General features: G+C 43.1%; 1 protein-coding gene across 1 annotated transcript; it reads left to right on the forward strand.

Moving 5' to 3' along the window:
- Positions 1-14315: 14315 nt before the first annotated feature.
- LOC101705802 (melanoma-associated antigen 10-like) lies at positions 14316-15059 on the forward strand. Its single transcript, XM_004874137.1, has one exon. It carries the CDS (start codon positions 14316-14318, stop codon positions 15057-15059), a length of 744 nt encoding a protein of 247 aa, XP_004874194.1.
- The last annotated feature ends 9325 nt before the right edge of the window (positions 15060-24384 follow it).

A 24384-nucleotide genomic window follows, 5' to 3' on the forward strand; every position in this document is an offset into this window, starting at 1 on the left:
AGAAAAGAATTCAACATACAGATAAGCGAGGCATATAGGACTCCAACTAGCCTTGATCAAAAAAATCTACACATAGGCTGGAAGAGAGGTTAGGTAGTACTCTTGAAGACATCGGTGTAGGAAAAGATTTCATGAGTAAAACCTGAGTTGCACGTGAACTAGCACAATCAACAAGTGGGATCTCTTCTTATTAAAAAGCTTCTTCACAGCAAGAGAAACTATCAACAGTGTGAAGAGACAACCCACAACCTAAGAAAAGATTTTCACCTGCTGTACCTCAGACAAAAAGGTCTGCTATCTAGAATATATATATAACTTTAAAAAATCAGACTTCCCAAATATAAAGACCCAATCCTGAAATGGACATCTGAAATGAACAGACATTTCTCAGACAAAAGCTAGAAATACCAAATAAACACTAAAAAATGTTCACCATCACTGGTCATTCAAGAGATGCAAGGGAAGACAAGGCTGAGATTCCACCTCATCCCAGAAACAATGGCTGCTATCATGAAATCAACCAATAACAAATGCTGGTGAGGCTGTGGGGGAAAAGGAACCCTTCTCCACTGTTGGTGGGAGTGTAGACTGGTGCAACCACTGTGGAAATCAGTATGGAGATACCTCAAAAAACTAGGATTAGAGGTCCCATTTGACCCAGCTATTCCCCTGCTGGGTATCTTCCCCAAAGAATTAAAAGAATCATACCACAGTGATATATGTGCACCCATGTTCACAGCAGCACAGTTTGTAATAGCAAAAACTTGGAAGCAACCCAATTGCCTATCAACTGGAGACTGGATAAAGAAAAATTTTTTTTTATAAAATGGAGTACTACTCAGCCATAAAGAATGAGAAACTAGAGGCATTTATCGCTAAATGAATGCACATTGAGGTGATTCTCTTAAGTGAAATAAATAGGACAGATGTGGGTAAATACTAAATAGTTTCTCTGGTATGAGAAACTTAAAGTGTGAATAAGGATTAAAATGAATAATAGATCATGTGAAATAGGAAGAAAAGGTCCAAAGAGAGAGGGTAAGCGGGAGGCGTTGGGGAAAGGAAAGAAGGGAATGGAATTAATATGAGAAAATGAAAAAATGGAAACAAAGTCTCTGTAAACAGGGAGGGGTGAAGGGGGTGAAGGGAGGGCAGGGGAATTGGTAAAAATAACCAAGATATAGTATGTAAAGGTACAAATTTCAAATGATTAATGTCATTATATCATATAGCTAAAATGTAAGAATAAAATTAATTTTTTAAAAAAAGTCACTGGGCACAAAAGAATCAGTGGTCTGCATATGTACAATCAATCTGCATAGCTCTTCAGGGGTTGTGTTTTGAAAATAAACATTCACGTGAGCTGACTGTGGGAATTTTGGATCTTTGACATGCAAATGTCATTTATTGGACACCTGCCCATATTCCAGTGAAGCAAGCATCTATGGTGTCCACAAGAGCAGCCTCCCAGTCCAGGACAAAATAATGTAAGCAAATTGTACTATGATGACCCACCTGGCAAGGGCAATATCTATGGGAATGGTAAGGGTGAATTGATAAGTTTGCTTAGATGCAGAAACACCAAAATTAGGTATCTTTCAGGTCAATGCAAAGAAGTAACTAAAATCAAGTGAAGGTAGAGGCTTTCTTTAGGTCTTTCCCTTGGCTTAAAGGACACTAGTCAGACACAATTTAAGCTCAGCCTAACAACTTTGTTTCACCTCCATTGCCTCTTTAACAAACCTATGGCCAAACACAGACACATTCTGAGGTACTACAAGGGGATAAACATTAAAGTTTGGCGCAAGAGAACAAAATGCAATCCATGACCTCAAATAATTACCTTCCATAAAACACACAGAGAGAGGAAATGAACAAACCCACCCATAAATAAGCAGTTGTAAGGGAAGAATAACAAATTTTAGTGCAGAATTAATGGAATAGAAGGTTAAAAATAAGTGGCAAAATTGATGCAAGGAAATCTTGAATTTTGAAAAATTTAATGATATGGACATATCTTTAGCTAGACTCAGCAAGATAATAGAAACTCAAAATTACCAAAATCTTTCTGCAAAGCTATACAGTGAATGATTATGAGACACTGTAGAGAAGGCACTATAAGAGAGATGATAAAAGATCCCTGACTGACAGTAGTTAATGGAGGAGGAAGGGAAGAAATGTTGACTAGGTGAAGGCAGGGAAATTTGGGGAAGGAAATCTATTCTGAAGAATACTGTAATTGTGATTCCTTCACAATTAAATATTTGTAAAAATCCTGCTGAAATTCACAGTGAGGTTAGTGTAAGTTATTTCAACCCCTGAAAATGAATGTGTCAATAAGAATAATATTAAAATCACCATACATAGGGCTGCCATGCAGTTCCAAGTTATGGCAAAGATAAGACAAGATGTTTCTCTAGCACTGCCACCAAACATTAACTTGGGAGACTAGGGCAAGGCACATTGCAAGATGTTTCTTGGGAATTGAGTGGGTCCTTCAGAAGGACTGTCCCTCACAAAATGTGTTCAGGGAGAGACTGGGTGCAGGGAGGTGAGTGTGGAGCATGACTTAGATGTCCCCCCATGCCCAACATCCACAGCTCAATTTGTGGTTCCCTGTCCTATGTGACAAGGGGTAGGTATTGCCCCGCCCAGGGCTAGAACAAGTTAGACCACGTCTGCAGGGCTCCAGGATATGATATGAACTATGCAAGATAAGAGAGTTTTAGGGGATAAAGTAAAACCGTATGAATAAATGCACGTGTGAATCACAAGACATATTCATATTCAGGTATACTAAAATAATCAGGTAGACAATGCCTTGGACACACAGTAAGAAGACACTTCTGACTACCTCATTCCTTGGTGGTAGGCGTTTGACATGTAGGTGATATTGGTAAAAGGTGAAAGATTTATGCAATCTGAAGAGAAACCAGGGTGTAAGTGTAGGTGATACTGGATACACACTTAACTCAATTGTTCAGAGCTAAGAGTTTGCCTTGAGTCTCAGTAGAGAGTTGGACTTTGGCTTTTGAAAAACTCTGGAATTGTTCAGACTTTGGAGAAGGGATTATTTTCTTTTTAGTCCTATGGTGGAAAAGTTGTATTATTTGGGGATGAATTATGAACTTGATATTATTGTCTTTATTTGGAGAATAAATATGCTTTAAGAAGACATGTTTGCCCGCCTGCCTCACAAGTGCAAAGTCCCAAGTTTGATCCCTGGTACAAAAAAAAAAATCAAGACATTTTTGGGTGTGAAATTCACAGGAGGTGAATTTTGATCGTTAATCTTGACAGCTCAAGAAGCAAGTTAACCTAGCAGTTTAAGAAAGCATGCTCCTGGATGTGTGGGTGTCATGAAAGCCTGATCTTCAGTAATATATATTGTCTCTGACCCCTTCCACTCAGGTATTGTTCCTCAGTTCTGCTTCCCAGCTACTATGAACTAAGTAGCTTTGCACCTCTAAGACCTTCCCCATCCTGTTTCTGTCTTGGAGTCAACCTATTATAAACTGAAATCATGAGCCAGTTAACCCTTTGCTCCTTGCAGTTGTGGTTGTTGTAGCAGCAACATGACAAGCAAGTGTGGGTTACTGTCTTGTGCTTCTGGAATTAACTCCAGAAAACAACAGAAAAGAGAGAAAGAGAAGACCCAGCATGTACATATAAGCAACTCTACGTAAACAACAAGACATGAGGAAACCCTGAGGGAGACTGAAGACTGTGAAACTGGTCCCTGCATGTGGATAGGGGCAGGGAAGCTGAGGCTTGCATAGGTAGCACATGATAGCATCTGTCAGAAGAAAATTTTGAAACTCCAGCCTTTATCACTACATGGGTTGAGACACCACCTCATACCAGAGATGCCAGTGACCTATGAGTAACAGCAGGACAGCGGGAGAAGGAGACAGCCTGGCTGCAGAGACTGAGTAATAACCACCTGAACCCACCCTAGTGGGCGAGGACTGGCTTTCACAACCATCACTATTTTAATGGACTGTAAGCCATGGCCCAGAAATAGAATGGCAAGCAAAAATTGAATCATGTACAGTAACAGTAGCTATGCTATAATCAATTAAGCATCTGTAGTGTAACTATGTTCATATGCAAAAGTATTTGTAAAAATATGCACATAAAACACTTATCCATTCGACATATATAATATATAAACTAGTACACATTCACATATACTGTACATTATTGTAGTCTCCATGGACACTTTGTACACTTTCTCTTTCTTTTGCTATAAAGTCCACACAGACATTTGATAGACAGGTTAAGTAGCTTCCTGAGTCTAAGTGAGTACTGAAAGGTGAACATAATGATCTGGATTATGAAAAGTGGGATCGCTTCACAGAAGCAGGCCTCGCCCTAATCTGCTGCTGCTCACCCTCTTCCCACTCAACATCAATCCTTTAGAAGGAAAGTGTGGGGAGATTTGCTTCTGGCTGATGACAGACCTCAAAGAAGGGCATGGTCATCCTTGAAGTCGTCACCAAAACCCTGGGCTCCTCAGCCTGGCCCCAGAGGTCACCCCTGGAAAGCCCTGGCATCAGTGATAGCCTGAATAGTTCCCTCCTGTTCCATGGCTGACACTGAAGGGGACCCCCAAGAATCCCGTTCTGCTCCTCAGTTATGGCCTGGTGCGTTGCTGGTTGTGACTTCCACTGATTTCTCCTTGTGGAGTTAGAGCAGGGTGAGTCTCTTAGTTCCTGGTATTAAGTGAGGGGAGCAGAGAGGGCTGGGCTCAGTTAGGGCACATATCAAGGGTCTATGGGGAGTAAGGAAGCCCCACACCAGGAAAAGGGTCCTCAAACAATCCAGATTTACCCTTGTTGTCAGTCCCATTCTCCAGGGAAGAATTCTCACATCACCACCCCTTTGTCCTCAGGGAAACATAAGTGCAGTCTGAGAGTTTTTATGAGGCCCAGGTTTCAGTCAGGAAAGAACCTGGTATCAGATAGGCCAAGGTAAGGATTGAGGGAGGACTGAGGAAGCCTGAGCCAGAGAGAAGGTCCCAGGACATTCTAGAAAAGTCTTTGCTGCCTGCCCTGCACCTCAAAGAGCAGAACTCTCCGGAGATCAACCTGTTTCAAATGAGAGCAACATATAGGACCAGGCTCAGGTAGGTCAGGTAGAGGGGTTGTTGGGGACCAAGGAAGCCCCTCCCCAGGTAGGGGACCCACAGGTGATCCAGATCCGCCCCTGTATCAGAGCTGCAGCACACTGGGGTAGGTTAGTGAGGACCAGGCCCTGCCCTTGTCAGCCACAGGGATCCTGGGAGTCACAGCCTGGTCCTCAGGTCTGTGCTCCTGTGGGGACTGAGACAGGACCTGGGCTCAGTTAGGGCCCGGTGAGGGGCTGCCCTGGGGGGACTGAGGAAGCCCCACCCTGATGGCATCCAGAACAATCCAGGTCTGCCTCTGCTGCCCTTCTGTGCCCCAGGACATTATTCTCAGGTGAGTGCTGCCTGTTGCCCTGGGGACCGACCTGGACAGTTAGAGCCTTGTTCTGGGGTTCTTGCCTCAGGTGGCAGAAAAGGCTGGCTGGGCTCAGTTAGTCCACTTCAGGCTCTGGGGGGGGGGAGGCCCCGCACCAGGGAGAGGGCCCCTAAGTAATAATCCGGCTCTGCCTCTTGTCACAGCCCTGCACCACCCAGGGCAGAGGACGCCGCACCCCAGGTCTACCCCAGGGGACCCCGAGTGTGAGAGTCTGGCTGTGAGGTCCACGCTGCAAGGGTGGGGAGCAGAGAGGGCCTTGGCTCCTTTAGGGGTGATGGGGAGCCGCTGTGGGAATGACGAAGCTGCTCCCCAGACTGAGGGCTCCCAAGCAACTCAGACCTGGCTCTGGGGCTGGCCCTATGCATTGTGGCACAGAACTCTCAGGTGAGCACCCACATTCTCCCCACGGGCTCTGGGAATCTGACCCTTATTGTGAGCATGGTTCCTCAGGTCCTTGGAGCTGAGAGGGCCCTGGCTCTGTTAGGCCAAGGAATGATGCTGAGGGCAGAGTGAGGAAGCCCCTCCCCAGGCAGAGGGTCCTAGGGTCATCCCACCTTTCTGCTGTTCTCAGCTCTGCACCCCAGAGCTGCCTTGTTGGTGTCTCCACACCCTTGCACAACCCTTTTCTGCTTAGAGGTCCCTGGGTGTCAGAGACTTAGGCTGAGGGGAGAGACTGAGTTTGGAATGAATCTGATGTCTAGGAACTAAAGTCAGGATAGAGAAGGAAGAAGATGGGAACCCAGCCCACACCTCTAGAGGAGTCTCTTGGAGGACATCTCTGTTGGACGACAACCCCAGGCATGGTTGCTGGATGTGTGGTTCCCTAATTTCCATGAGTGCTGTCTGAAAAAGGTGAGAGCCTTGGTCCCAGAGGAGGGTGTCTTAGTGCAGAATTCTCTGCAGAGCGCCCCCTTTCTCCTCAATGGGAACTGAGTCATAAGCCTTTTCTAAGGACTGTGCTTCAGGTGGGAGGAGCAAAAGGCCTGGAGTCAGGTAGGTCAAGGGAGCCCAGTATCAGGGGAAAAATATCTCCAGGCAGCACCCCTTTCTCCTCAGGGCACCAGGAGAGGAGGCTCGAGCCCAGATCTAAGGACTGTGCTTCAGGTGGGAGGAGCATAAGGGACCTGGGTTAAGTTAGGTCCAGATGAGGCCCTAAGGGCACAGTGAGGAAGCCCCAAGGCAGGGAGAGGCTCCCCAAACAACCCAGATCTGCCTCTCTTACAGCCCAGCACCCCAAGGGGAGGATTTTCAGGGTATCACCTCCTTTTCGATCAAGGCACCAGGAGAGGAGAGACAAAGCCTTGTTTTGAAACCTGTGCTTCAGGTCCAGACAGTAGAAAGGTTTGGGCTTATTCAGGTCCAGGTAGGACACTGCTGAAGCCTCAGCTCACAGAGTTTGCCCAGAAATCCAGATCCACCTCTGCTGTGCACACACAGAGTAGATATGACCTGCTCCACACAAGGGCAAATAGGATAGGAGGAGCCCCGTGCCCATGTCTCTCATGGGGCCCTGGGTGTCAGAGCCTTGTTGTGATCTCTGCTCTTCATGTAGGCTGAGAAGACAGGACCGCAGATTGCCTAGATTAAGTTCAGGGCCTGAGGGTGAGAGAGGAAGACCCATCCCAGGTTGAGAGTCTGAAAATAACCCATACCTGCTTCTGTCTAGCCCTGCACTGTGCAGTGGAGAATTCTCAGGTGAGCACCCTCTTTTGCCTCAGGGCACCCCTGGAATTCCCAGCCTGGTTCAGAGGTCTTTTCTTAAACTAAGACCAGGAGAAAGGACCTGGGTTCATCTAGGTCAATTTGAGCGGCTGTGAGGTAACTGTGGAAGCCCTAAGCCACATAGGGGGTCCCCAAATAATCCGTACCTGCTTGGGTTGTCAGCCATGTCCCTGGGACACACTTGCCAGGGCAATCCACTTCCGCTCCACACACCCACAATGACCTTTCGACCTTAGAAATCTGAGTGTCAGACACTTTGTCCAAAGGGGAGAAAACATGTCCTAGGGTGGACACGGAACATGAGGTTCTGGCTTTGAGAGAAACCAGAGTAAGGCCTGAGGGAGCATAGAGGGGCCTTGAGACAATCAAGTTTCATACCTCCTGTTATCCTCATGAACTCTCCTGCAAGGTACTCTGTGTGACATCCACTGACTTCAGCCTTTTTGGTCAGAGGGAAGTGACAGCCTTGTTCTGAGGTCTACCTCACCCCTTTAGGGGAGGGGAGCAAAGAAAACCTGTTCCTTGTCCAGGTGAGGAGGTCCTGAAGGGGGAATGAATTAGCCCCACCCCAGAAAGAGTGTCTCTGATCTCTCCAGATCCATCTCTGTTTTTAGACCTGGACCACACAGGGCAGGCACTTCAGAATGTGTCCCCTCACCATTTTTGGCCTCAAGGGATCTGAAAGTCAGAGCCTTGGTGTGAAATGGGATGTTCAGTTCAGGTAAACAGATGGATGGGTTCAGGCTCTGTAAGGAACCAAGTTCCAGACCTATAGGAAAGAAAGATGACAGCTGTTACCATACAATAAAGAGCCCCACGGTGGTTCTCTCTGCCCCAGGTATCAGCTGGCAATGCCTGGGCATGGAGCCTGGATGTGTGCTCTCCCAATTTCTATGGGTGAGGCTCTGAGTGTGGTAACAGTCTTAGTCACAAAAGATTGGGCCTTACACTCCAGACCTGGAAGGACCCCCACAGAAGTCTTCCCGTGCTCCAAGTCCAGGGAAACACCATACAGTTGGTTCCTGACATCGCCAACAGAGTTTGAGGGACTTTAGCATCTTTCAAGAAGGAGCAAAAACTCCAAGAAAAGGGGTCACTAGCCCTGGCCCAGTCAGGATGAGAAATGAGGCAGGACTGCGGGCCCCAGGACACAGGACAGATGGGACCCAGCCTGCTTAATCTTTCAATCTGAGTGCTGTCCTGCATTCCCACCTAGAGTTTGAGGGAGGAGACTCAGGCTCTCAGAGGGGTGGGCTGCTTCCAGGATCAAAGGGAGGACTTACAGGGACATTGAGGGGACATTGCATCCTATATCAGAGGGTGACCTCCTCTCAGACGTCAGCCCCTGGGAGACACAGTGCACCTTTGGCCCTGGCTCTTGGTGTCAGGCCGGAGGGGGCCTTGGTGTGAGCTGTGTGGCCTCAGGTCAGCAGATCCAACACATGGGAAGCCTGGCCCTGCTGGCAGGCTGGGGTGGCCTCAGGCGGGACTGTGTACAAGAGTCACCCTGCCCGGACTTCCACCTCTGCTGTCCTAGGGAGATGGTGGAATTGATTTGCCAGATGCATCCGCAGGGCAGCAGTGGGGAAATGTGAACACCTGAGCCTGCACCAGACAAGGGAGGGCCTCCAGATCCTACTCCTCTGTCAGTCTCGGAAAACCCATACACAGACTTCCAGTTGTGCTATGCATTTTGTCCCTGGTCTCAGGGAGGTGGGCCTTGCTGTGAGGATCTTCAGCAGATCACTGGAGGAGACTCATCCTGTCAGCAAAGGCAGCAACCAGGAACCAATGTGAGGAACTTGGGTGAGTACTGAAGACTTTTTCTTCCTATTAGTACATGTTTGTAATGCATAAGGACTACATTCATAGTGGGGAGTTGGTACATGGACATGATATACCTTCATTCTTTTTTTTATCTTGTTACCATCACCTCCCTTCCCCTCCTTGCATCTCTTGGACCCCTTTATTCATATATATTAAAACCTTGGATTATGTGTAACTTGTTCTGCGAGTGTACTGCAAGATGATCAAACATTTGTAATAAATTTTAACTTGATAAATGAGCAATGTCATTTTATAGAAGTAGTATGTGAAAGTCATCCTAGCCAATAACCCTCCTCTCTAGTCTCCTTCATACCAGCCAGGAATATTTTCAAAGGTAAGTACAGGTTTATTTGTTTTTTTAAAAATTTTTCTTTATATTTTGCATTTTCTTTACTATTAAGTAGTGTATTACAGTATTGTAATCATTTTATATGAATATTTTTGGGTTGTGGAATGAATCATCTGTGTTTCCATTATTTCTTATGGGGAAATTCTCTTTGATATACAAGTAATTTGGATAACAAGCGTATTTCCAGAACACAGTACACTTACAAACCAAGGTTTTACTGTGTGTGTATTTAGAGTACATAAAGATCACATTTTTCATAGGAACTTGGTGTATGTGCACACTTCCCAATTTCCTCCTTTTTACCTGATGTTCATCCCCTCTATTCTCTTTTCCCTCTTTCTCCATCTCCGATCCCTTCCAATATGCTGAAGCTCTGTCTGTTTACTTTTAGCTATCAAGACAGTTTAGAAATTGTTATATTTTAGGGCTTGAAATATTTCACCCCAAGCCCTCTGGGCTTTAGGATTTGTGTTGAAAATTCTGCTGTTATTTTAATGGGTTTATTTTTACAAGTGATTTGTTGCTTTTATCTGACAGCTTTTAAGATTTTGTCCCTGTGCAGGAATGATGATATTTTTACAATGATGTGGCATAGAGAGGTTCTTTTGTGGTCATGGGTGTATGGAATTCTATATCTGTATGTTTACTTCTTTCCCTAAATTTGGGAAGTTTTCTACTCTTATTTCTATAAGCAGGGTTTTTAGGTCATCTGTGCTATCTTTATATTTCTCACTTAATCCAGTTACTCTTAGATTAGTCTTCTTTGCATCGTCTAGCACCTGTTGGATCCATTTCTAAATCTCTCTTGTTGCTTTTAAGGTGTCTTTCAGCTGTTGGTCCTTGAAATCCTTCCTGTCTTCTAACTCTGTCCACACACGTTGCTCATATCTGCTGCCCATACTTTCAATAGAATTTTTAATCCCCTAGGTTTCTAATTGAAACCTTTTCAAGGACTCTAATGCTTTACTAAACTTTCATTCATGTTTTGTATCATTTTTTAGCTCAGCTGGCTTTTTATTATTGTCTTCTAAAAGTTCCTTGATTGATTTGGTGATTACTTCCATTATCTGGTTAGTTATATCTTTTGTAATCCCAGCAAAAAACATCTTTGATCTGTTTTCTAAACTCCTCTATTATTCTTCCAAGTAATTGGGCTATGTGGCTTATGTTATTTCCTCCTCAGTGCCCTGTGGATTGGGTTTGGGGCAATTGGGAGTTTTGGGAGCCATTTTGTTGCCTTGTCTTCTCATGTTTCTACTGTTTATTTTGTTTTGTGTTGAAATTTGTGGTGCTTATACTGCAAAGTCTTTGTTGCTAGTACACAGACTTGTTTAGTTAGTCTGCTTTTCGTGGATGTACTTTGGCATAGCTACCGGCAGTCTTTTGCCTCTGTCCTAAGATCTAACCATCTCTGTTACTTTGGGAGGGGAGGATGCAGTGTAATTGGAACAGCACCAAATTCTTTGAGAATGTGTGCAAGTATTGCTAATGTCATAAAGATAATATGGATATTGTCACACAGAGAAAACTTATTAATGGCAACAATTTTATGTGACCCTGGCAATGTCAAGCAAATCAGCTACAGTTGTATCATCCTAGAAAAACTGGAACTGCACATTAACATACAATAAGAAGCAATTAGGTATGACCTTTAACCATCAAGTAGAAATCCACAATTAAAGTATAAACATTAAGACAATCATTAACATTAAGATATTGGCATACAGTTAATATGTACTAAATATAACAGCTATAGCACAGATAATGGTAGAAAAAATTAACACTAATTTTGTACAGTCAACTATATAAAGATAAATAAAGCTTAACAGTTGTACTATTAAAGATATAGGGGGCAGCGAAAGAGAGCACACAAAAAGAAAAATATGAAAGCTCAAACTATAGAATATAAGAAGGAGGAGAGACAAGTAGGACAGAGCATCCTATTAAGAACTAGAAAGATAATTATTAAATTAGATAAAGGTAACAGAAAAACTGATGAGAAGTTGAAGATAACAGAAAAAAGGAGGGAAGAAGAGAAATTACATGGAGAATAAAAACAAGAAAAAATTAAACAAAAAAGAGGGTAAAAAAGAGGTATGAAAAAGAAGTAAGAAAATAAAGGAAAAAATTGTGATTTTGAATGAATAGTTCCTTTTTGGGATCCAGAATTTTGGAGTGTAGTAATTCTTGATTTTCTCAGAGGCAGGACCCTCTACTTTTCCCAAGCTGTGGTTGTGTCCAAGTCAAGGTGAGTCCTTCCACACCCTGGTGGAGAAGGAAGGCAGCCAGCCTCCGGATCCGTGCTAGGTGAAGGCAGAAGGACAAGGGCTAGAATAACAAGTGCAGAGATTTTCAAATCTAGAGCAAGTCAGGCTGGGCCTGGCCTCTGGCCATGGAGACCAGGCCCTGTGCCCTTCCCAGCTAAAGTCAAACCTCTCAGGATGTCTCACACCAGCCCCTTCCTGTCCACACTGTTTCCTGAGAATGTCTCTCACTCAGTCACTGCGGGAGGGTAACACTGGGAACACTGAAGTGAAGCTGCCCTGTAGCTGTTCTGAGTCCCAGGTTCAAACACTCAACCTTTTCCCAGAATGGAACCCAAGCCCATGCACTCTTCAGTGATACAGTGGGACTCTGTACAGGGTCATTCACCTCGCCATTTCCTGTGTAAGGACTCTGTGGGAGCAGAACTCCACACTGTCCCTGAAGATTATAGCAACCACCGGTCCACTGAACCACCACCTTTTCTCCTTGGAATCTCCTGGAGTCATCAGGTTCCCCTTTGGTTCTGCATATTCACTCCCTTTCCCAAGAACCAAGAGCAAGGGAGAAAATCCAGACTGATTTGTTCCCTTCTCCAAGGTGTAGTCTTTCTCCTCTACCTCTCTGTAGTTTTTACTTTTCCTGTCATTTCCTTCTGGATTCCCAGGGATCTACTTCTCTTCTTTTTCTTTTTTTTTTAATGCCCCAGTTCTGATTTTCCAGAGTCTGGATTCCAAATCTTGGAGAGTCTGAATTGCTACCACTCACCACTCTCCCATTTTCCAGAATAAAAGGTATGAAGGTAATCCACACCCATGAAAATAAGGGCAGAGCCTGATTTCTCCTATTATTAGACTGAAGTCCCCTTTAAGGGTGACAGCATGTGAATTGATCACAATTCTGCTAAGTGGTTGCAAGTGGGTGCACTCAGGGAGGTGAGGACCTTGGTCCAAGAGGTGATTACAAGTCAGCAGAGGGAGCTGCATATGGCCAACAGGAGGAGGACCCCAGGAGATTGCGGACCCAAACTATGGACCCTTCCTAGTGTGTCCTCACTAGGACTAAGTGTGTCCTCAGCCCAGAAACAACAGACTCTGAGAGTCTGCCTGTCCACTGGGTCAACCCTGGGAGGTCCTAAATAGCATGCTCACTTCTGCCGTGGGCAGGAAGGTGGAGAGTTATCAGGGAGATGAGATCTTGGTCTCAAGGGATGAAGGCATTTCTTCTCTGGAGGGCTGATGATGCAGAAAGTTAGGCCCAGAGAAGAGGAAAGTGGAGAAACTACAGAAGCACATAGGGCTCCCTCATCTCAGAAGATATGGGCACAGGTCCTGCTGTCAGCCATGGACTCCCCATGTACAGGCTATGGGATGGGTGCCTGCTCACTTCTTTTGAGAATCTTGGAGATCTCAGGGAAGTGAGGAACTTGATATAAGAGGGTATCTTCAGGTTGGCACAGGGATCCCCATTTGGTCATCAGACCCAGGGAACACAGGTGGACTGGCTCTCATTCACTTCTTCTTTGAGTATCTCACAGAGATAGTGCTGTGGTTTCAAGAAGGTGGACCCAGGTCATCCCAGAGACAGTCCCAGACCCAACCATTTATCAAGATAAGGATAGAGCAGATTCCCTTTATTAGGACATATGAACTTCAATAAATTTTTCAAACTCCAACTATTGCCACCAGGTAGCTGAAGCCAAATGTGTGTTTCCCTTACTGTCTTTTGTTCCCTGTCACAGAGGGAAACACTTTTACTGAGAGTTTGCCTCAGGCCAGTAGAGGGCTGGAGTCCGGGACCTGCTCAAGGACAGTTGTGTATCCCGGGTGAGCAGAGATGGGAATCACCCAGTCAGAACAGTGAGGACCTCACAGAGTCAAGCTCACCTCTCCTGTGAGGGCTGAGGGACCAGTACTGTGCTTGTGGTCTGGATCCTGATGGGCCCTTCATTCCTCTTACAGGAGCTCCAGGAACCAAGCAGGGGAGATCTTGGTCTGGAGCAGTTTCCACAGTTTACACAGCAGAGGAGGCCCAGGCGGTGTCAGAAGTCAAGGTGAAGTCCGTGCCTTGAATGTGTATCTTGGGCTCCATCTCCCCGAGAACAGAGAGGACTCCTTGAGCCTAGGCCCTGCTTGCCCTTCTGTCTGCCCTACAGCTTATACTATGCAGTAAAACTGCAGCCTGAGGAGCATTCTCACTTCCTGTCCCAGGGTCTTGGAGACAGTGCCTCCAAGAGGACAGTAGCATGTGAAGCCCTGGAGCACAACCCAGAAAGAACACCTGGAACTGGGCTTTTTAGGAGCTAACAAAGAGTGTTGTTCTCAGCTGAGAATACTCACAGGCTGTCTCTCCTCCAGGCATTTGAGTCCACATCGCCAAGTCCTTGCTGTAACTGAAGGAACATCTGAATCTCTTCATAAGTAGAGGAGCCAATACCACAAGCTAGTGCAAGTCTGTCCTGCTCAAAGAGGGACACAGGGCCTGGTGTACTTGCAGGTTCTCCAGCCCAAGGGGGAGGAAGTAGCAACCACTGCTTCCTCTGTCACCTCTTCCTCCTATAGTCAAAACCAAGCCATACCAACAGAAGTGCCTTGGGCTGGGACACTTAGTTGCCCCCAAAATCTAGAGTGTCTTCACTCTTCCCCATTGCCATGGCCTCCAGTCAAAACAACCAATCCAATGAGGGCTCCAGCAAGCAAGATGAAGAAGGTGCAGGTACTTCGCAGAAAGTGCTCATCCCTCAGATCCTACAAAATGTGGTCCTAGATGACAAGGTATCTAAATTGGTGCCAATCTTGCTATTCAAATATCAAAAGAAGGAGCTTATTACCAAGGAAGAAATGCTGCACAGTGTCGACGAGGATTACCATGAGCACTTCCCTCTGATCTTCAGGGAAGTCTGTAAGTGCATGTGTCTGGGCTGCGGCATTGATGTGAGAGAAGTGGACCCCCCTGGCCACATATATGTCCTCATCCCTGTGTTGGGCCTTACTTATAATGGGATATTGGGTGATGAAGAGATCATCCCTAAAATCGACCTCCTGATAGTCATCTTGACTGTCATTTTCATGAAGGGCAACCGTGCCAGTGAGGAGGACATGTGGGAAGTAGTGAGAACACGGGAGAAGTTACCTCAGTGGAAGCGCTTTTTTGTTTGGGAGCCCTGGAAATTCATCACTGAGGATTTGGTACGGGAACAGTACCTGGAATATCGCCAGGTACCCAATAGTGATCCTGCTAGCCTTGAGTTCCTGTGGGGTCCAAGGACCCTCGCTGAAACCAGTAAGATGAAAATCCTACAGCATTTGGCCAAGGTGTGTAGGAGAGATCCCAGATCCTACACATGTCTATATGAAGAAGCTTTGGGGGAGGAGCAAGAGTCTGACTATGCATAAGGTGTGGGCCACTGAGAGGCAAGCTGCAGGCCAAGGACAGGGAGTGTTCACAGCCGCATCATTACCTTAGTTCCTTAGTTCCCCATATGAAATGAAGCCCATTCTTCAATCTGTCTTTGTGGAGAGCAGTTAGCTTTCTAAATAGTGAAGGACCGGAGGACCATGGGAAAATATAGTATATAGCATCTTGCTTGATGTCTGTTCAATTTGGATTCCTTGGAAGTTGACATGTGTTTTCTTTATAACTTTTTGATAGCCTGTTCCTTTTTTGCAAGATTGAAGTAGTGTTCACATCTTATTTTAGAAATGATATTGATTACACATTTTTTAGTTTTGTGATATTGATAGTTGATTGTGATTTCTGATGCAAATGTGACTTTTTCTGATTTTGATCACACAAGAATTTTGCTATTTGATTTCAAGTGTAAGAGTTTTTGCAATTTTGTAAAATCAACTAGGAAGTCTTTCATTTTATTTGTTATATGGAACAAGACACTATAGCATTGGAATAGGAATTTCCATGGAAATGTGTGAGAAGTTTACATCAAGTTAGATGGAGTACAGAAATAGACATGGGGATAAAAATGAACAGTTGGCTTTTTATTTCTTTTTCATTCATGGTCTATATTATTTTAGAAAATATATGTATAATTGAATTTCCTTGATTCCTTCAATTATATTAGAGAAACTTACTGTCAATAAAGAATGCCATCTGCTCGTGGATACATTGACCCCAAACCTTCATTGCGCGTGTGCCCTTTGGGAGGCCCTGTGTCTGTGTGGAGACATGAGGAAACCAGACTGAGCAGGACCAAACTTACTCCATAGGATGTGGAGTCTAGGAGTAACACCAGCATCAGGAAGATAAAATCTACCACACTGGATGATGGATACTAGGAGTAACACTAATGTTAGAAAGATAGAGAGATGTCCTCAAGGACCTAACTGGTATGAAAAAAAGAGCACTAAGGGAGCAAGATCTAGCAGAGAGCATCCACGAGTGAGTGTTGACCCACTGTATTTTGAGGCTTGGCTTAATCACAGTTCCTTCTGAGGGAGTTGATTTTAATGCAGCTGTAATGCGGCCCAGTCAGACCCTCAGATTAAGTGTCTTGGTCCTGAGATAAAAGGCTGAGAGGATGGAAGACCGCTCTGAGCAGAGCTTTTAGATGGTGGATGAAGCTGGGAGGAATTTTCACCTGGGACAGCTGTGAGGAGAGTGGTCCTATGCAAGGCAAGAACCAGGGGACTTATGCCCCAGCTACAAGGATTTCCTGAGAGATAAGGGTGACTCTCAGGTGAAGTGAGGTGCTAGAGTCCCTGGCCAGGTACTCTGCTGTCTGATGGGAGTGTCCACTTTCCAGGGTCTTGCAGTTCCTAGTTGACTATTTTCCTGAGGACAACTTCTCTACATAAGTCCAGTTTGCCTCAACACTCTTATAAGATGGACTTGGGGATCTGGCCAGTTGCACTGACCAGTTACACCAGTAGTCAGATGACTACCTGACCAAGTGGTTCTTCCTCCAGAGACCCTTCTCAGTGCTCATCAGTATCTCCTCCTTCTCTTATACCAGTACTGAATCTGGGCTAGTTTATAGTTATTTCTTTTTTGAAAGAAGTTTACGCTAGTGTTTCAGGGCATGTATTTTGCGTGAAGATTCATGGAACTGCATCTGTGCTGAGCTGTCTTTGTCACTAGAACTTTTATAGTTTTTATTTTTATTTTTTAAAGGGGGAAAGGTTTATTTGGCTCACAGTCTGTAGAGATTTCAGTTCATAGTTGGCTGGCTCCAAGGCAGGGTAGTATGGCAGAGGGACATCACAGAGAAGACAAGCAGCAGCAGCAATAACCAACAAGTGACAAATGACAAGTGATGACCCTCTTTCTGTCACTTATATTTTATCCAGGCTGCCCACACTTAAGGCAGGTAGCACTCACACCCTTAATCCTAGCGTGGCATCCTTGATCTCAGCATTGCACACCCTAGATGCAGGCCCCTCCAAAAATCCCCACCTAGGATTGCATGAGGCTTTGGGGGGACATCTAGATCCAAGCCATAACATGCCACCCCTGGTGCCTCAAAGACTTAAATACATCCCTTTATGCAAAAGCATTTAGTCTATCTCTAAGTGTTGCCGATGTCCTATCAGTTTCAGCATTGCTGAAAAGTCTAAGTCAAAACTCTCCTCTAAGATTTAAGGCAAACTCTTAGCTGTGAGCCCCTGTATAAATGAAAAGAAGGTTAAACACTTCCAACATATAATGGCACAAGATAAATATTAGCATTCCAAAAGGTATAAATAGGGGGATAGAAAGGAATGAGACCAAATCAAGTCCAAAATTCAGTAGGGCAAATATTAAGCCCTGTAGTTTCATGTCCAGCATCTGGGGCAATCTGGCAAGATGTGAACTCCATAAGGCATGGGTGACTCCACCCTCTATGACCCTCTTGATGGCTGTAGCTCCTGTGGATTCTCTCTTGGGCTGGCTCTGCTCCCTTCTTGCCATTTTCCTCAGATGATCAACGTTCCTGGCTTTCCCAGGTTTATGGTGTCTCTATGATACCTTCAGCTTCACACTCACAGCTTCAAGGACAAAAACCATATGATCATCTCAATAAATGCAGGAAAAGCATTGACAAAATCCAACACCCATTCATGATAAAAAAGAAACCCTACACAAAATTGGAATATATGGCCTTCATCTCAATCTGATAAAAGTCATCTATGACAATCCAGCAGCCAACATCATACTAAATGGACAAAAACTGAAAGCTTTCACTCTAAAATCAGGAACAAGACAAGGATATCCACTTTCACCACTCTTATTCATTATATTTCTGAAACATTAGCCATAGCAATTAGACAAGAGAAAGAAATAAAAGGAATAAAGGTAGGAAATGAAGAAGTCAAATTATCATTATTTGTGGATGACAGGATACGCTAAATAGAAGATCCCAAAAACTTCACCAAATGACTTCTAGATTTAATAACCAAATTCAGTAGTGTAGCTGGATACAAAGTCAACACTCAAAAATCAGTAGCCTTCCTTTAACAAATAGCAAACTCACTGAAAAAGAAACTAGGGAAACAACATGTTTCAAAATAACATCCAAAAAAATGAAATACTGAGGAATTAATCTAATGAAGGAAGTAAAAAACCTTTACATTGAAAGCTACAGTGCTCTGGAAAAGGAGATTTAAGAGGATATCAGAAGATGGAAAGATATCCCTCGTCCTTGGGTAGGAAGAACTAATATATTGAAAAGGGTCTTACTTCCAAAACTGTTACACAAATTTAATCCAATCTCAATCAAAATGCCAATAGCATATCTCACAGAATTAGACAAAACAATCCTAAACTTTATTTGGAACCAAAAGAGACCTAGAATAGTGAAAGAAATTCTGGAAAGTAAAGCCAAGGAGGCATCACAATTCCTGACTTCAACTATACTACAAAGCTACTGTGATAAAAACAGCATGATTCTGGGAAAAATAAGACCCAAGGATCAATTGAACAGAAAAGAAGATGCAGAAACAACTCCAAACACACTCAGCCACCTTACCATTGACAAAGGAGCCAAAAACCTTCCCTGGGAGAAAGATAGCCTCTTTAATAAATCATGCTGGAAAAACTGGCTTCTAACATGCCAAAGATTAAAACTAGAACCATATATTATACCATGCACTAAACTAAAATGGAAATGGATCAAGGATCTACATATTAAAACAGAAACACTAAGCCAGCTGGAAGAGAGGTTAGGTAGAACATTTGAAGACATTGGTATAGTCAAAGACTTTATGAACAAAACCTCAATCACACAGGAAATATCACAAAGAATCAACAACTTGGAACTCATCTTATTAAAAAGTTTTTGCATAACCTAAGAAACCACCAACCAAGTGAAAAGGCAACACACAGAGTGAGAAAAAATTTGCCAGCTGTTCCTCAAACAAAGGACTAATATCTACAATATATAAAGAACTCAAAAAAAATAAGATCCCCCAAATTTAAAGACCCAATCCAAACATGGTCATCTGAATTGTATAGAAACTTCTCAGATGAAGAAGGAGAAGCAGCAAATAGAGAAAAAATGTTCAACCTTACAGGTCATTCAAGAGATGTAAATTAAAACAATGCTGAAATTCTAGCCAACAAAGACAAGGTATGGGGTATCACAATCCCCAACTTGAAACTATACTACAAAGCTACTGTGATAAAAACAGCATGGTACTGGCAAAGAAACAGATCCAGGATCAGTGGAACAGATTAAAAGAAACAGAAACAACTCCCGACACACCCAGCCACCTCATCTTTGACAAAGGAGCCAAACATCCCCACAGGAGGAAAGCCTCTTTGATAAATGGTGCTGGAAAAATTGGGTTTCAACTTGCCAAAGATTAAAAATAGATCTGTATCTCTCACCATGCACTAAACTAAAATACAAAATGGATTAAAGATCTAAATATTAAAACAGAAACACTAAACCAGCTGGAAGAAAGGTTAGGTAGAACTCTTGAAGACATTGGTGTAGGAAACGATTTCATGAACAAAACCTCAGGTGCCTGTGAACTAGCACAAACAATCAACAAGTGGGATCTCTTCTTATTAAAAAGCTTCTGCACAGCAAGAGAAACCACCAGCAGTGTGAAGAGACAAGCCACAATGTGGGAAAAAATCTTCACCTCCTGATTCTCAGACAATGTATATCTAGAATATATAAAAACTTTAAAAAAACAGACCTCCCAAATTTAAAGACTCAATTCAAAAATGGGCATCTGAAATGAACAGACATTTCTCAGACAAAGAAGTAGAAATAGCAAATAAACATATGATTAAATGTTCAGCATCACTGGTCATTCAAGAGATGCAAGGGAAAACAAGGCTGATATTCCACCTCACCCCAGAAAGAATGGCTGCTATCAAGAAATCAACCAATAACAAATGCTGGCGGGGCTGTGGGGAAAGAGGAACCCTGTTCCACTGCTGGTGGGAGGTAGACTGGTGCAACCACTGTGGAAATTAGTATGGAGATACCTCAAAAAAACTAGGATTAAAGGTCCCATTTGACCCAGCTATTCCCCTGCTGGGTATCTCCCCAAAAGAATTAAAAGCATCATACCATAGAAATATATGGGCACCCATATTCATAGTGGCACAGTTTGTAATAGCTAAAATTTGGAAACAGCCCAATTGCCCATCAACTGGAGACTGGCTAAAGAAAATGTGCTTTTTTTTTTATAAAATGGAGTACTACTCTGCCATAAAGAATGAGAAACTAGAGACATTTATAGCTAAATGGATGCAAATTGAGGCCATACATTTAAGTGAAATAAATAATACACACATGTGTAAATACTGAATAGTTTCTATGGTGTGAGAAACTGAAAGTGTAAATGAGGATCAAAATGTATAATAGATAATGTGAAATAGGAAGAAAAGGTCCAAAGGGGAAGGGGAAGTGGGATGGGTAGGGGATAGGAACAGAATAAATATGAGAAAAGAGAAAATCAGAAACAAAGTCTTTGTAAATATGGAGGGGTGGAGGGGTTGAAGGGAGGGCAGGGGAATGGGGAAAAAATAAGAACCAAGATATATTATGTAAAGGTACAAATTCCTAATCATGAATGTTAGTATATTGTAGGCCTAAAATGCACCAATAACATTAATGAATTAAAAAATAAAACAATGCTGAGATTCCATCTCACTCCAGAAAGAATGGTCATTATTAAGAAATCAGCCAATAACAAATGCTGGCCAGGGCTGTGGAGAAAAAGGAGCCTTTCTCTACTGTTGGTGGGAGTGTAAACTTGTGCAACCACTGTGAAAATCAGTGTGGAGAATTTTCAAAAAACTAAAACTAGAGGTTCCATTTGACCCAGCTATTCCCCTTCTTGGTATCTTACCAAAAGAATTAAAAGCATCATAACACAATGATATTTGCACACCCATGTTTGTAGCAGCACAGTTTGTAATAGCTAAATCTTGTAAACAGCGCAAATGGCCATCAACCAAAGGGCGAATAAAGAAGATGTGGGGTTTTTTTTTTATACATTGGAATGCTAGTCTGCTATAAAAAAGGATAAACTTGAGACATTTCTAGCAAAATTGATGTACCTTGAGATCACACTCTGAATTGAAATAATTTGGACACATATGTTTAAATACCACATTGTTTCTCTGGTGTGAGAAATCAAAAGTATAAATAAGGACCAAGATGTATAAAAGATACTGGAAATGGAAAGAAAATGTTTAAATGAGAAGGAGAACAAGGGAGGGGGAGAAGGAAGGGAAAGAAGGGACAAGGAATAAAAGAGTGAATAGAAGGAAAAACATAAATAATGGAAAGAAGGGAATGGAATTAATATGAGAAAATGAAAAAAATGGAAACAAAGTCTTTGTAAATAGGGAGAAGAAGAGGAGTTGAAGAGAGGCCAGGGGAATGGGGAAAAAAATAAGAACCAAGAGAGAGTATGTAAAGGTGCAAATTCCCAATGATGAATGGCATTATATTGTACACCTAAAATGTGCCAATAAAATTAATAATATAAAAAAAGTAGAGGAAGAGGAGTTGAAAAGAGGGGAGGGGAATGAGAAAAAAGAAGAAGCAATATATATCATGTACAAGTACTGATTCCTATGATGAATGTTATTGTATACATCTAAAATGTACCAATAAAAAATAGAAAAGTATTGAAAAGTAAAAAAAAATCCAGCTAGTAATTTGATTACTTTGAACCTAAAGATAAACTTTGTCAAGAATTAATATGTTCATTCCATCTTTCAGTTCATGAACATCATATCTACATTTATTATGTAGGCCCTCTTAGAGTTTTTTTAATCAGCATTTCATACCTGTCTCCATACAGACAGATACACGCTTTCTTAGATATATAGGATACCATTTAAGATTTTAGATCAATTAAGATCATATATTTAAAATTTTGCTTCTCAATTATTTTTGTCACTTCTGGCTTCCTGTTGGGCAGAGAAAGAGCATAGAATAATCTCTGCCATTTCCACAAAGAAAGAAAACCCCTGAACAAACAGAAAATCAACATTTCTTTGCTCCTTCATAAAACCAAGGTATAAGATAAAATTCTACTGCAAATGAAAGAGAAGGACAGATAGAGACATGGACAGCCTTGGAGAGTCCAATGGCCAGAGCATGATTCTCCTCAGAAGCCAGTACTATGCTAATTTTGTAGACAGCTAAATTAATTGGATACATTGTAGGCAGTTAGACAGGGCAAGCCCTTGAGGGAGTAAATACAGAAGAAAATTGAAGCCTATTTACTGAAAGGCCAGGATTCAAAAAAGAGGAACTACTATACCCATATTCTTCCCCCAGGGATGAACGGCGGTGGTTGATTTTCTAAATAGGCATCAATCACCGTGGGTGGGGACCAAAACCTCCTTAGCCTATTCTTTCCAGGAATTCCTTGTTTGGTCCATGTATGCTTGCTATGTGACTTGCTTCCCAATTTGATCCCCATTTAATCAATATTACATAAGTGACTATACTTGTTGTAATCTTGGTTGATCACAGTTTTGTCCCACCTGGTGATTTCCCATTGGATCAATATTACCTAAGTGACTATACTTGTAATGTTCTTAGTTGACTGTAATTTTGTCTCATTTTGTACCCACTTCACCTCATGGCTTTGCTAAATAAAATGCCTTTGAGAAGCGGGGTGGGCAGGCAACCCACTTTCTGGTCCCCCTTCTGTCTCTCTTAGACAAAAGCATTCTTTCAATAAATTCTTCATACTCTTAACTGTCATACCTGGCCTGAATGAAATCTTTACAAGTAAACAGGCCACTCTCAGCAAACAACAGGCTATTCTCAGTAAACAAGACAGATGGCAATAAAAAAAATTTAAAATAGAGTATATAATCTCTCTCATGCCTAGAAGTTTAGTGATTGTCTACACACCTGTGCTAACCATACTTAGACCCTCAGTCATAAATATTCCTTATGATCATAGCCCCCCTTTCAATGCCTATATAAACCTAATTTTCTTTTCATCTAGCTGCTGATATCTATCTCTTGATGTCAGCCCATCCACACACGGATGTAATGGATTTGGCTTTTCCCAGTGTTGTAGACAGCACACATGAAACCACTCATTTAAATAGGCTTTTGAAAGAAAAGTTTCTTCCAGTAAAGAGAGACTAAAATCAGGGAGTAAAATCAGGGATAAATTCTAGCAGCCGGCTGGGAAAAGCCAAGTTTATTACATCAGTGTGTGGATAGGTTGACACTGGGAGAAAGATAGCAGCAGCTAGCTGGGAGAGAGCTCATCCATGAGTGGATGAGCTAACACCAGGAGAGAGACATTAGCAGCTAACTGGGAGAGGAATCCGGCTTACACAGATACTGAAGAGGCTAAGGAATCTGGGCTGAGTGTTTATGATTGAGTCAAGGACAGTTTGGGCAGGTGTGTAGACACTCACTGGACTTTTTGGCGCTCGGGAGATGTCTTCTGTTTACTCCGAAATAGCCTGTCGTTTGCTGCAAGTGGCCTATTTGCTTGTAAAGATCTCACTTAAGTCAGGCATGACAGCCAGCTAGCTGCTGAAATCTGCCCCTATTGCAGGCTCTACTCACTGGAATAAACCTCTATTCTCACAAAGCCTATCTCCGAGTGTCCTCAGGCGCGCCATTTATAACATTAACCTCCGTTGTTCCTAGAATTCATTATTTGGTTTTAGAGAACACAAACTTGGTGTGTCTGGACATCTAGCAGGTTGGGAGTTACAATATTTCCCTTACATTAATTATTTTGATTATTTGAAGGTCCTATATCAGCCATAGATCATATGCCCTGTATCAATAGGACATCCTGATCTTAAAGGGAAAGCGGTGGGAGGCTGTGTGGGTGGGCAAACTTGAGACTCAGCAGCTGCAGAGGGCACAGTCTCAGGGCGGCTGCTACACTTCCCCAAGGTTTCCCTCCAGGAGCCCTATCAGGCTCTCACGGTGAACATCAGGAAAACTCCCTTCCTACTTCCTGCGGGGGGGGGGGGCTGAGGCATGTAGCCATCTCTTCTTCCTAACAGGGGCTGCCCTCAAGAGGAACCCTTTCCTAGAATCTAGAAAAGTCTAGAGTCCACCTACTGTGCTTGCTCTGGTCTCTATTTCACCTGAGGAAGGAAAATACCCAGGCACAACACCCTTTGGGTCTCGGTCTCTCTCTCTCTCTCTCTCTCTCTCTCTCTCTCTCTCTCTCTCTCTCTCTCTCTCTCTCTCTCTCTCACGTTTGCAGTACATGCATTTTATAGTCCTCTTGGTGAGTTTGTACATGTGTATCTGAGGGCATC

Source organism: Heterocephalus glaber, unplaced genomic scaffold (genome assembly GCF_053883595.1).
Source record: "Heterocephalus glaber isolate CG9 unplaced genomic scaffold, H.glaber_assembly_v1.0 deba00001066, whole genome shotgun sequence".
NCBI lineage: Eukaryota > Metazoa > Chordata > Mammalia > Rodentia > Bathyergidae > Heterocephalus > Heterocephalus glaber.

Excerpts from the sequence above, each read along its gene's own strand:
- LOC101705802 (XM_004874137.1), top strand. The coding sequence starts at position 14,316 with ATGGCCTCCAGTCAAAACAACCAATCCAATGAGGGCTCCAGCAAGCAA.